The following is a 14,925-nucleotide window of genomic DNA, read 5'->3' on the forward strand; positions in this document are numbered from 1 at the left end:
AAATAACTGACAACAGCTGTTGCAACTTATTACCGAATCGAAATGAAAACGATTCGAAAACGATTTCGAACTTATTCGAACTCAATCGGAATTGAGAACACCACCACAAAAATTAGTCGGAATGTGTGTCGTTTTACTTTTCAAGTCGAGTAGAAATGCAGAACAGGTCTGTATATGTAGGTAAGTGAAGTAAATTAAAAAGAATTGGCGAATAGCTGAAAGTGTTTACTATCAAGTATAATTTATGCTTATCTGCAGAAAATAAAATATCGCCTATTATAACGAATTCCATTAAAATGTTCGGCTTTTCACGCTTCTTGTTTTTTTTTTATACATACGTATGTAGGTATGTATGTATGTACTTTATTTTATATCGTTCCAGAGATTGAATTAAGTTATAAGTAGGTACATAAATGTATGCGCATTACTGGTTTCCCTATACTAACTTTGATATAATCTATTTATTTGTAATAAATATTTGATAGTTATTGATGTTAAGTTCTTTTATAGTCAGAATGACTTACCTAACAATTCAGCGGTTCATTCAACTTCGATTTTTATTGTAATGCATGTGCATACATATATATACATAGATATATGCATTTTTAATAACAAATTACATTTTTTTCTATTTAGACACATAAGTACAGTAGCAAACATATTTCCGTTTCATCATTATCACTGGTCAGTATCTTCAGCCACAATGCGACCAGCACAAAATTTAACAAACAGTAAAATGAATAAATTGTTCTGCCACTAATGTCAATGCATTACAAACGCTCGCACGTTCCATGTTTAGGGTAAAAACTGCTTACCATTTCATTCTCGAACACCTCCTCGACCAAAAAGTCAATATTAGCTAATTTTATGTTATTTTGTTATTTTTTCCACCTTATGGCATGGTAGCGTAGCGCCGCCGCACGTCATCAACACTACGAGTATTAACAATAGCATGCCGACCGTAGATAGTTATTTGTAAACACAATGCATATGTACATATGTATGTATGAAGGTACTTTTAGTCGTATATTTAAACGCTAGTGGTTGTCAGGCGATATATACATAGACTAGCTGGCGCCAGCTGCATTCGGCGAAGATAATTTCCTAAGGGAAAATCCAGCCCACAACAGGTACTTCCTGAAAATCAACTGCCTACTCAATTGGCCACACACGTGTTTACAAATGCAGAAATATGCATAAAAGTTTGTACACTCGTGTACATTCATACAGGGTGGGCCAAATAATGTTTGTTATATATTGAATACATTTTATGGGAAATTAAGAGGTTTTACCTATGAAAAATGTCGCGTTTTCCATTACACTACGGAATGTCTCGAATATTCTGCTTCAGATGTCTAATGGCCCCGTCAGAATGAGTACTTTGTGTACGTGACGCTCAAGGATGAAACTGACAGTTGAGTAGACTGTGTGTGTGTTTGCATAGAGAGCGTCAGATTGGCAACCCTTGCGTCGACGGACCATTCCCAACGAACGTTGGCCAATACTCAACTTTTGACGCACGTAAATCCGTCACTGCTGACAGTTGTATAACACCGCGTTTACACAAGACAAGACCAATGAGAATATGCATTAATTTACACATTGTTTGAGTAAAGTAGGCATCCGGAAAATAAACTGTCTTCGAAAAGCCAGAGACAGTGACGTAGACATCAAGAGAAGTGTGAATATATTAGAAGCGTTCCTTATCTCCCAGAAATAGTCAGAAAAAGTCCGAAGTAGTCAGATTTAGTCTAAAAAGCGTTCCTTAACTCGGAAATGACAGCAAAAATGTGAGAGCAACACTCAGTGAGAGTGACTCTCATCAGTCCGAAGTAGTCAGATTTAGTCAGAAGAATTATTTCTGGCAAAATCCGGAAATAGCGATAATTTTCGCTACGTCATAATAATTGATCGTTGACAAGAATAGACAAAATCGATAATTTTAATACGTTGTTGTATACTGTAAGTGTCCACTAAGAAATTACAAAAATTTAGTTACAACCTGCAAAAAGAAAAATATAATTATATTAAAAAACTAGCCAATGCCTGCTTTCTTTGTGGCGCTTTAAAACACTTTTAGGGCGGCAAAACAATCAATCAATTCGGTTATGAAACCCGGCAGAAAATGGTTCCTAACTAAAAAAAAAGATATATATTAAAGCCCGTATAATTTGAAATAACTTGTCTTCGGTACCACCTATCGGACCATGCTCGAAACCAAATGTCGTTCCCGTAGCTTTGTTCCCAACCAAGAACACTTAAAACCCCAAACCGAAATGAGAACAAAACCTTCGGAAGCGTTTTCACAAGAACTAAAGAACTATAACCCTGTGAAACATTTCTAAGAGAACAAAACGGGAACAAAACTCTTCCTCTCGAAGAACAATTTGGGAACTAAATTCTCAGAAACTTTTCGACAAAGAACGAAACGGGAACTATTCGCGAAGAATGAAAGCGAGAACGAAATTTGTCTTAATCATTTCCATTGGTTTGAAATGTTTGAATATTAAAGTTAATCATAAAAGAACTGAAAGATAATTTTGCAAATTAAGTCAACGAAATACTTAAGACTCGAACTTTAATTGCATAATAATAATAATAATAATATATTGGCGCTTACACATATCTTAGTGTTTGGCCGAGCTTCTCCTCCGATTGTGTGCGTGTGTTGTCACACAAAGCGGGGGGCCCTACAGTTTTACGCCAACTACGAACGGCGATTGTATTTTTATGAGAAGCTGTTTTTCACAGCAGAAATACACTCGGAGGTTTGACGACCGCTGTTAAGAAAAAACCTTTTTTTCTATATTTTTTTCCATTTTGCTTTGATCAGGGCTTGAACCCAGGTGCAGCGCACTGCTTACCACTACACCACAGCGGCCGTTTAATTGCATAGAAAAATAAAAATTGTTCCATAATGGACAGTTCACCCCAATAATAAATGATCTGGAAGTTGGAAATTGGTTCTCATTGAAACGATTTTTCCTCTCAATACACAGACGCCCCTCTCAATCCCTCCCTGAAAACGTTCTCGATGCTTTTGTTACCATGGGAAACGTTCCCGAAGGTTCGTTTTCACTTTTTGTTTTACACAAACATTCCCGAACCTTTTGTTCTCATTTTGTTCCCGTTCAAATTGCTCGCTGATTTATAATATTAAGTAGTAATAGTAATATGTATGGATGGAATAGATGACACGTCCACTTTTCCAATAAGATATAAGTATATGAGCGTACACAAAATATGGTCAATCAACAAAATGTTAAACAAGTGTGATATTGAGAAAAACAGGAAAAAATTCCTGAATTTGGCTGCTGTTGCTATAATAAAGTCTCCCCATTTGGTTTTCCTTAAAATACATTACGTACATTATGTACAGATATCGAGCTTTTACAATTTCACATGTACATGTATAGATAAAAAAAAGTTATTGTTTAACATTGCCAGGTCTTATTTGGCCCACCCTATATATTCATACATAAATCGTATGTGGGGTTCGAAACAGTTGATGTGTTTGATGAAGATAGGCAGATAATACTCATACTTGGGCTCTCGCCTTCTGTCATACAAAAGCAGCACTAAAGCTAAACAAACACTTCGGCTAATGAACTCCTGCGATTTTCATACACACATACACACATACATACATACAATAGGTACTTATATATCTATAAATAGATAATGCACCTAAATACATTTTTCATATTTGTATACCCTTAGATATGTACTTATTTGTGCACTAGCATTGCCATTAGACACGAATTACAACCTTTCGTCGGCATATCCAAGCCAGCGCAATCGTTGTATAAGTATGCGTTTTCACTGTGACCATTTATCTGCATAGAGCTCGTAGATTTTTCTATTACATCTTTTCGTTGTCCCTTACCCACGCGAAAGCCCCCAATCGTGCTTTTTGCCTACCGAGCTAAAGTAGCTCCTGTTGGCGAAATTATTCTTCTTTATTTATGTTGAATCCTAGGCAGAAAAACTTCTTCACTACTTCAAAGTTATAACAGCCAAAAGTGACAAGTGCTGCAATACCTGAAGACTTTTTATTTGCTGTCAGAAGGTACTTTGTCTTTTCCCCGTTCGCCGCTAGACGAACCTCTTACCTTTTTAGCTTTTTTATGAGGTAAAAATGCTGCGTTAACGTCACTGGGTTTCAGGCCGCCGCTGTCCATATCATATGGTACCAATGCGATTCAGATTGTGCTTCCCAATGGATCGTACAGGCAGCTTCTCTTCGTGGTATCAAAAGCGGCTTTAAAATCGATAAAAAGATGGTGTGTGTTGATTTGCACCTGGAAAGGACGTAAAGCCGTAACTAACTAAATATCCAAAATTCACTTTTGGATTAAATATGATGCATCATTTCATTGAATTATAAGCCCCCACATCGCTTTAGGCAATAGTTAGTTGTGGCTTTTTTTTTGCAATTCAGCGACGATGTGAGATACGGCCTTTCCATACTATACTAACGATATACATACAAGGCCGATGAGAAGTTGCTTACTTAAAGTAGGGTTAAGTGACGAAATCGAATTTCTTAGTTGTTTGTTTTGACTAGAGATGTCAGTGGCAAAAATACATCGATGTTTTTATTTGATTTGATAGAACATTTTAAATAAATTACTGCAACTGAGCTAATTATGTTTTTAACGGAACTTCTTGCAGGCATTTAAATTTTTTGGGCAAAGTCACTTCTCTTTTTTATACAATTGAAAAACTGGAATGACGGTTCAACGTACCAGAGATGTCAGTTTTCAAAAAACATCGATGCATCGATACATCGAGTTGAAAATTTTCGATGCATCGATGTTTTTCCGACATCCCTAGTTTTGACAGCAGCTTCTCGACTTCGTACTCTAGTCGCCTTGCCTGACGCACGTTCTTTACTTCACTGAGGCAGATGCGGGCCTTAGCTGCGACTAAGTAGTTATGCGAGTCGATGTTGACCCCTTAGATGGAACGTACGTCCATAACGCTCGATACGTCTAACACAACGTGATTAGTTTTGTTTTTTGATCAGGGGATACCCAAGTGGCTTTGTGACGTTTAGATGCAGGTGTCTGTTATCTCTCGCATTTGCGGTTATTTCCGCTGTTGTGTGTTGGTTCACTGGCATACTACATCGCAATATAAATTTTGCGGGAATACTGAATTGTAAACTCGCAAAGAGATGGTATGTGACGCTCCTTAAGCTTTACGCCTCTAACAAGTTTGACCTTGGAAAAGTCTTTGGAATCTATCAAAATTGTTTGCCATCTTGAACATATGAACGAGAACTTTTTGAGGTTTGCGAAAACCCTGGTAATTCTAAAGATGACCTTCAATACAAACCGAAGCTGTATAAGCTTTTATTGATCACTTATTTGTCCAACTATGGAACCTTAGACGCTTTTTTTTCAAAACATCGACGGTAGCCTATTAAATATTCGTTTGTTTCTATTTAAACCTTAAGGTTTTATTACTACTTCTGGATAAGAAAAATGTGTTTGATTTTAAGTTGATACCGCAGCAAAGCACATAACACATCGCTTGAAACTCCCCACACTCATAAATAGCTGCAATTAATATCTGGTTTTTTTTTCTAATCAAAACTTCTACAAATTACATTAACAAATGGTTTTCTTTATTTGCAGTTACCATAAAGGTCAAAACGATTTGAATACATTAAATGCGCCAATTTGAAACAACTTTGAAGACAGCGATAAAAGAAGCCTCGACTGCGCAAGCGCCGCGCTGTGTAGAAACTTATGAGCGCCCAAAATGGAAACATGGAATGTCAGCAAACAATTACGAAAAACTGAAAAGCAATTACAACAGAAGCGGTAAAAACCAAGTCAGCGTAGAGAGTATCAAAAGCAACAACGGGCGACTGGGCTGGGAAAAGAAACGGGAAACGAAATTAAATTTTGGAAAAGTTCAACTAAGCCTTTGGAAACCGAATATAGAAGAGCCGTAAACGTTCACAAATTCTCTCCACCCCAAAATTAAATGCCAAAATGCCAAAGCGATTTACAACCACACTATTTGAGTTACTCATTTTTGGATTGTTTGCACAAGTTTTTGCAGGCGTCTTGTCACCCGCACAAATATTGCGGCAACCAACACAGCCATCATTCGATGACGCGGTGGAGAATTCAAAGGCCGTCACCGCCAGTGACCGTGACATTGCCGCCGTGGTGGCAGCGACAGCCACCGATCGGGGCGCCAGCTATAGCGACGATCAAATCAAATTGAAACTAAAGTCAGTAGAAGTTATCGCCGCCAATGCAAACACAGCTGACGCGAGCGGTGAAAGTGAAAGCAAGCGAGTGGAAAAAAGCACAAAGTTATTACCTGCATTGGGTAATAATCACACAAGTGCAGGTGAGCACAAGTCAAGCGAAAAGTTAATACTGAATCGGGTGGAAAGTCATGAGACGGACAGTGCGAGTGGGCAAGAAGAAGCCAAAACGGTTGAGGGTAAAAGAGAGGAAGAGGAGGAGGAGAGGGAGAGGGAAAGTCAGGATGAACGCGATTCAGAGGAGGCGGCGAATAAGCATTTGGGCGCAAACAATGCTGTTGCAGAACAGCAAATAGTGAGCAACAAGCATATAGGTGGCGTCTTTAGTCAAGCGGATGAGACGGCAGAAAAGTCGCGGACCCGCGAGACCTTAAAAACGCATGTCAACAACGGTTTGGATGAATTGGCGCTACGACTTAATAATGAAAAGACAAAAAGGAATGAATTTACGGAGGTCAAAGATGAGCCGCCAGCAACAACCGAGGGTATCTTAAAAGATGTAGAAGATGTAGCGGTGAAGGTTAGCAAAGCAACAACTGATCGTCCGATCACAAGTGAAGATCGTACTGAGGATGCTGGAAAAAGCTTGGCGAGTGTAGCGGAAAGCGGACACAAAGCAGAGAGTTTAGATGAAGCCAGCGAAACAATGGGCCGTTCAATGGATGCAGTACAGAGTAGCGAAAATAAGTTAGAAGCAGCTTTTGGGGAGAAGGCGCTCAGCGAAGAAATGCGAGGAAAGGAAATTATGGTTACATCCATGCCAAAACCAATATTAGCAACTAAAAGTGGCACTGAAGAAACTGTAAGCTCACTTGGAAAAGGGGAGAATACCGGCATGGATTTGGAAGCAACAACCAAACCGGACCAGCCAACTCAAAATAAACACCAAATAAATCAAACCGAAACAGATGTCCCCGCGCAGCAGCAGCTACTGCAGCAAAAGGCGCAAGCAGCCGAAATACACCTGCAGCAGCAGCCACGTTCAAGCGCAGCTGTCACGATCGAGGCTGAAACTGATACGATAACAACAACAGCAGCCGAAGAGATGATGCACACGCAAGAAGAAGTTGCCAATCAGTCGCATATTAGCAGCACTTCCTCAGCCGAGAAGCGGGGCAAATTCATCAGCGGCAATTCGACAAATTCGCGAAATATGAATTTGCCTGACGCGCCGGAGGTTTGGTCCCTCGCAGGTATGAGAATGGTGCCCAAAGTAATGCATAACAACGGCACGTCCACGCAGGTCACCGAGGAGAGCAGAAGCAGTGCGGATTCTCGTTGGCAACTAAATGAAATCGTAACCACTGAGCGCACGCCGAATGTCAGCAGTTACAGTGAGAAAAATTTGTTAGACTGGACGAAAGTAATGGGAATGCGCGGCGAGTTGGAAACACACGACGCCGTGGAAAGAAATCACATAACAGAGGGAACGTTGGAAGAGGATGGAATAGAGACAGGGAAGGAGCCAAAGACAGACGTGCCCTTGCAGGCGCTGCTAGAGAATTGGCGAACTGAGGGACCTTCTCAGATCGAGCACAGTACCAAAAACAATGAGTCCACATTCCTACAGACTACCGAAGGCAACGCCAAGTTGAATGTAAGCGAAAAATCCACCGTCCCATATGTGATGAATGAAATTGATACACTTCAAACCGTAGCAGCAACAACAACAACAATAGCACCTACTGGTTTAACCAACACACAAACGCCATTAACAAATGACTCCCCCTTATCAATTGATAAGAATAATAAGCATGCGGATTTTATAGCCACCATTGTGGCAGCTGACGTTGGAGAGTCGCTGAATAATTCATTGTTGTCGTCGACTGCGTCCACTGAATCACCCACGCAGCGTCAGAGCGCTGACCCAACAGCTGTAGGAAATTTGAGCGCAGTTGTGGAGAGCAACACACAACAGCAGGCAAGCGATGATTTCAATTTCATTGTTACGTCAACGACGCCAGTGGCAGTGGTGGGGAAGGAAAACGACACAGCGGCAGCTAACGTAAAAACATCGGCAATAACAACAACGGCTGCGTCGCTCCCAGTTGAGCAGTCAACCTCGACGACATCACCCTCCCACAGCGACGCGTTGGCAACACCAAAGCTTTGGGCAAATGCAACGGCACTGGAGACGCAACCTGCGACGACACTAGCTACGCTGCTGAGCAACGTTAACGCGGGCGTCAACGCTACAGAACAGAAAGTCGTTGTCAGCAGCAAAGCCAACAGCAATGACAGCAGCATACACGACGTTACACTTGAACAGCAGGCGAGCCCAGAACACGAAACGCTAAGCAACGAGACCGAAACAGGGACTGAGACTGAGGAGCAAACGCCATTGCTTACAGTTAGTGAGCTACCGTCTAGCGAAACGCACGGCTCGACAAGTGCAGGCGAGCAAAAATCGAACGCGAACGTGAATGCAAACGCGAGTGCGACCGTGGAAACGGGTGCGGGCATTTGGACGCAAAACCAAACGCCAAATGTTGCCACGGAAACTACCACAGAAAGTAGTAACATTGCAACAACGAGCACAATTAATTTTTTAAACAACACCACTACGACATTGTCAACCGATTTGGTGGAAACAAATGCCAGTGCAAAACCAAGTGAAGTGCCCACACTGACAGTAACCGAAAGAGCAACAGCGGCGGTAACAACAACGGAAGTTGGCCAAATTGGTAATGAAGTGGAATTAGAAGCACGCACTGTGCGCATTTCTGTCGCAGCGGAGGGACAAACTGACGCACCGACAGCGACTTTGAATACCGATACAGGTTCAAGTACAATCGAAGTGGTGGAAGAGACGGCGACGGCGATTGATGAGGCTAGCGCAACCGCAACAACTGTGTCGTCCATAAATGAGTTATTAATGCCAGTGAACGTAACAACGACCATTCCAACAACAAATACAACATCAGTGCCAATTACGACGACACCAACGCGCGCAGCAGTGGAACCAGTTCTATATGAGGCAACAACCCTTAAAAGCGACGAAAGCGTAAACGACGAAACAACAACGACCACATCAAACCCATTGGAAACAATAACAGTGCAGGCAACTGGGTCAGTGCACGCTAATAGCGCTGCCACCACTACGGCAACGCCTGTCGATTTTCGAAATCACACAGCTGAGGCGGCGGTGGAAGGTGCACATGACACAGAAAGCTCAATCGAAACGAATGTCATCGATCAGCTGGACAAGACGACAGCGAAAATAAGTGAGACAAGCGCTAAGCAGCCAACAAATAGCACTGAAAGTAGCGTAGCGCCAGCAATATCGACAACTGAAGTGGCGTTCGCTAAGGAGAACGCTGGACTAAAAGGTGAGGCTGATGCTTCGCAGACTGTGACTATTTCCGGTACGAGTAATGAAACATTGTTACCCGGCATGCAGGACGCAGACAGAACAACAACATCCACTACAACTACTACCGACACCTCCGCCACTACAACCACCACAATGGCTAATATACCCTTGAGCACGAATAGCACACCTGTATGGCTGGCTCCAGAGTATAGTAATTCTTCGACCAGCGACACAACAACCACCGAGCCGCCGCTCATCAACCTGCTTGACGATTCGTCGACACCAAGAACAACGACGCCAATAGCTATACCCAATCAGTCGACAGCAACTACCTCCAGTATTGGCGTCAAGCCACAAGAAGTCTACACGGTATTCTCCACCACCGAGGGCACCACCACCACCGTCAGCACCAGCACTGCCGCCATTGCTCCTTTAGTGCCAATGTTAAGCTCGACCACCGCGGCTGATGCGCCTTTGGAAACTTCTACATCCACATACATGCCCGCAGTTGTCACCAGTACCATTGCCACGGCAACAACAACAACAACAATTCTTCCTCCCACGCTGCATGCCGCTATCGGCGAAGGTGCTAGCATCGGCGGCGGAGGCGGTGCGCCCACTCATCTGCCTGACATGATCAATGCCGGCATGCGTCCGAATCCCAGCGATGCCAACGAGACAGACGTGAATGTCATCATCGCCATTACGGTTAGCATTATTGGTGTGGTGGCGCTCATATTGCTCGTCGCTTTCCTCTACCTAATGCGCAAGCGTCAGAAACAGATGTCCTATGGTCAACGTTGCCGGCCGGTGAGTTTGGATGCCTACAGTTTGGATAATGTCTCTGTGTTGGGTAGTGTGCGGCGGAAAGGTGCTTCACGCGCTTCAAAACGCTCCTACGGCAATATTGCCTTCGATGATCCATCGTTGCGGCACAATGCGCTCACCGCCGCTGAGTTGGCCAAATTTGTAGAGCGTCGGTCGAGTATTTTCGAGGAATTCAGGGATGTGCCGCAAATTATTGCGCGTGCAGATGAAGTACCGCCAGGCTGTGAAGATAAGAATCGGTGAGTGCTAGCTTAATTTAGTTCTATACTTTTGCTAAAAAATAGGTCCACTCATGCATGGGCGATTGATATCTTATCTCGTAAATGGACAAAATTAATTGTTGAGTTTTAACTGTAATACCGTTACTGCATAGTATACGCATACTTTTATGTACATAGACACACACAAATACAGCCATATCTCATGCGAGGCAAGTGCTCTTATCTTTTTAACATTGAAGATAAAGAAGCGGTTCTTAGGTAATTTTACTGAAAATTGCTCAAATATTCGTTTGGCATTGAGCGGTGTGTAGGCCGAAATTAATCAAGAAGGTTAAAGCTCATTTCTCGCGGAGTTTATTTACGATTCCATATTGCAACCATCCGACGTAACTGCCCCCAAACTAAAGAGCTTTAGAAATTACAGATGTACATTGCGGATTGAGCTCTCTTAAGTACAGAAAATCCTTATAAAGTGCAGAAAGTCCTTATAATGGAATTTGGTATAGAGATGGATCTCAGTCTGGCGAAGGCAATATAGCTGCAGAAAAAATGCGCTCTACGATCCTCAACTTACAAATAAGATGCACACAGTGAGTCGTTGTTTTTTTTTTAACAGCATAAAAAATCCCTAAAAGCATTTGGGTAACCAGCTAGAGTGACAGTCCTTGGCCAGATATAGATCTGGGTCGTTCCGTCGGTCGTCGATGAATTGTTTCACGTTATCATTCCGATTAGAGCTCGTAGCTCTCTCCTTCTTTAGTATTTTCAGCAAACACTTTGTATTTTTATAAGTGTCAGTAGTGCAAAAACGATTTCAATGAAATCCCTGATCTACATACATCACAGTTTCGGATATGATTTACCTTATAGTTGGCTCAGGTCCAATTGGACGCGTTTATTGCCTTGAACTCCACAGTTTCCCTCTAAATGCCATCCAGTTCCATTTTCAGTCGTGAAGTCTCCATTATAGAAAGTTTTTACCAAACCTCTCGATTGCTCGCTTGTAGAAAAGCTAACGACGTACTTGCTTCCAAAAGAGTCTCCACGTATCAGTTTGTCATTAGGATATTATTCTGACAAACTCCCTAATCAAATCTCTATGCTCGGAGCTTCGATAATCGAAATCGTCTTCATTACCCCTCCCCTTGGAACGCTTAATCCAGGAGTAGCAAATCAAACAAAGCATCAAGAGCCACTCCTTATATTGTGCTGCGGCCATATTGCCGAAACACATATTCCTTTGTAGCCCGTTTAAAAAAGCTCATCTTGACAACGACGTAACATTCCGTCTGATTAGAGCTATTTATATCCAACGTAGAGAGACAAAGGTGGCGCGGCGCATTTAGTAGTACCGCTACTTCGTTCTTGGCGAATTTGACCGAATCAATGCTACAAAGTCATCTTCCCTCGCAAACAGTCAGAAGTCTTCTAGATAATATGAGTTGGATCATTCACTTCATTCATTCCACCTGCCCGCAGAGTCACAGGTAGCAGTGTCAAGCACTGCTACTACCTGTCTTTTGCCCTGTGTCTAACCCCACTTCGATTTTTATTACTGGGTCGTATCGGTCGTATATAAAAAGGAATGAAACTGTTATTAACCACATGAATCAAAATATTTCAAAATTAATCTTTATATTTGCACACAAATATATGTACAAATACATGCACTTAGGTGCTTATGATACATACATGCATACTTGTGAGTATGTAAATACGTAGTAATATAAATACATATGTATTTACATACATATATACAATCTATTATATGAGGCGACAATAAACACTCCACAATATTATATTTGAAGTATGTAGATATGATTAATTTTTTATACGGACCGAAGCTCGCATTCAACAAATGTTTTCATGCTACATTTGTTTATTTGGCAGACATATAAGCTTTTAAAATCCAACAAAACACCAGCATGTATGTATGTACATTAGGTCGCACCACTCGCCATACAAAAAAATCGGCGATGTTTTTTCTTTCAAATTACAAATTTTCTATATTTTAAGAATTCTGCTACAATATACATATGTATCTGAAAAATATTAAGATTTACATGGTCAGGATGGATTTAAAAATACGTCTAAAAATTTAGTTCTTTTTATAAACAAAATTGGTTTAAATTTTTTTCCAAAAAATCGCCTTAGAACAGCTAAAGTTTAAAAGGTCTGCACAAAAATGGTTGAAATCAACGGAATCAAACAAATTTGACTTTAAGAGTTATTTCCAAATCGGTCCAGCTCACATAAATCTTAATATTTTCCCGAAATATTTTGGCGGCTGTCTTAAAATATAATAAAAAAAAATTTACAACAATAAAATGCACACGGTTGCCATGGCAGCAAGCATAAAATTTGCAAATGCAATTCCAACTGCAAATCCCAGACCATTTCCACAACTTCCCGAACAGCCCTAATATATTTTATGATTCCGGTGGAAAGCCCGCAACCGTTTTTGTGAGGCGCCCTAGTGTAATTATTAAATACATATGAGGGTACTTACTTAAACTACATACATATTCATATGCACGTATGTACATTAGGGTTACTCTCGCTCGATAAATTTGCTCGATTCTTTTAAATACATATCTCACTGAAATCAAAAAATTGTCTACGATGTAAATCGAATAGGAAGAAACCTTATATCAACTGAAAAATTACAGATATTTCATATTTTCCGTTTTTGCAAAATTGATTTATTGTATGACCCCATACTACACAAAATTCAAAACACGCGAAATAATCAATATATTCACCAAACTATGGGCCAAATATAGTAAAACTGCGGTTTTAGTTTTTCACTCTAACGCCAATATTTTTTAAAGGACTTTGAAATTTCCAAGATATGATTATTTCAAAAAAAAAAATATTTTAAAAATTCAGCAGAATGTATAATGAAAATATAGGTGCCAAATGAAAGAGAAAATTCTTTATAATTTAAAAAAATTAAATTTCTTTAATTTAAAAGGACGAATAGGTATTGAAAATGCCCATTTATTTAGCTTTATTTTTTAAGCTAATAAAGCTAGAAGGACGAAATTGGAGGATGTGGTCGTGCGTACTGCAAATTTTCAAGGATATTCAAGAATAAAAATTGAAAAGGACATTTTCAATACTTTTTCGTCCTCAAGCACCAAAAAATGTACACACTTATTCGTAAAAAATAAACTGGCTTTAAAAATAAAGTAGCTTTATAAATTTTATAAAGCTTTTTAAACCTACTTAATTTTTATGAATAAAGCTAATAATTTTTTTCTTGATTCCTATATTGTTTGTACATACATTGCACTGAATTTTTTAAACAGTTTTTTGAATTAAACATAAATATAAAATTTTAGTCCTTTTAAAAAAATCCTCACGTCAGAGGGAAATGCTAAAAGCGCAGTTTCACTATTTTTGATCCCTAGTTTCGCGAATTTATTGACTTTTTATGTGTATTTTGAACAATATTAAAAAGTTTAAAATTAAACTGCACCCTAATACGTGAGACATTTACTTTTGTCTGTACGTACATATGTTATATGCCGTCTTGAGTCATCATCGCGCTTTTTTTCGAGATTTTAAGCTCTTAATTAATTAATTGAATTTCCTTCGTATCATTGCCAAGCGTTCTAATACATATTTCATTTTTTTGTTTCTCTTTTTCTACTTTCTATGTACCGCGTCTATTTCGTTATTTGACTGTCTGTACATTCAATTCAACGACTGGCTACCATATTTAGATATGCCAATGTAATACCGCTTCCTGAGACGCGTGTCGTACTACAGCAGCTTGGAGACGACGATAAAACGGAATATATCAATGCCAATTATGTCAGGGTAAGTACGAAAATAATAACAATAAAGTGCATACATATGTATATGTACATACACACATATATGTGTAAATATGTAATATACATAGAAAGGCCCTATCTAACATTTTTGTTTTATTTTTTATTCGGTAAATAGTTATAAACTTTATAAAACTGAAAGTTCTTCATTTGCGAATTTCTTCTAAACACTGATCTTTAATAAATGCTGAAACTAATTTATTAATGCAAGTTTTTGTTTTTTTTTTATTCTATTAGGTCTTTAATGAGTATCCTTTCCTATTTTAATGAAAATTTTTCCAGTGTTCTGCTATTATGGGTTAAATTGTGTGATAACTTTAACTGAATTTGTTATCAAAAACTTTGTTTATAAAATCTCACAAATCATTTATGTAGTACATACATACACACATGTTGGTGTGTGTACAATGTACGGGTATATTAAAATTACAGAGC

General features: G+C 39.8%; 1 protein-coding gene across 1 annotated transcript in view; it reads left to right on the forward strand.

Annotated features, from left to right (window-relative positions):
* Window positions 1-14,620, forward strand: part of LOC108376138 (serine-rich adhesin for platelets-like) — a 17,437-nt gene extending 2,817 nt beyond the window's left edge. The window contains exons 2-3 of the mRNA XM_017632321.1: window positions 6,076-10,669; window positions 14,380-14,620. Of these exons, the coding sequence (XP_017487810.1) occupies window positions 6,076-10,669; window positions 14,380-14,608 (4,823 nt within the window). The 3' untranslated portion in view covers window positions 14,609-14,620. The remainder of the gene's footprint in view (window positions 1-6,075; window positions 10,670-14,379) is intronic.
* The last annotated feature ends 305 nt before the right edge of the window (window positions 14,621-14,925 follow it).

Source organism: Rhagoletis zephyria, unplaced genomic scaffold (assembly GCF_001687245.7).
Source record: "Rhagoletis zephyria isolate East Lansing unplaced genomic scaffold, Rhagoletis_zephyria_1.1 Rzeph_scaffold_09937, whole genome shotgun sequence".
NCBI classification, from domain to species: domain Eukaryota; kingdom Metazoa; phylum Arthropoda; class Insecta; order Diptera; family Tephritidae; genus Rhagoletis; species Rhagoletis zephyria.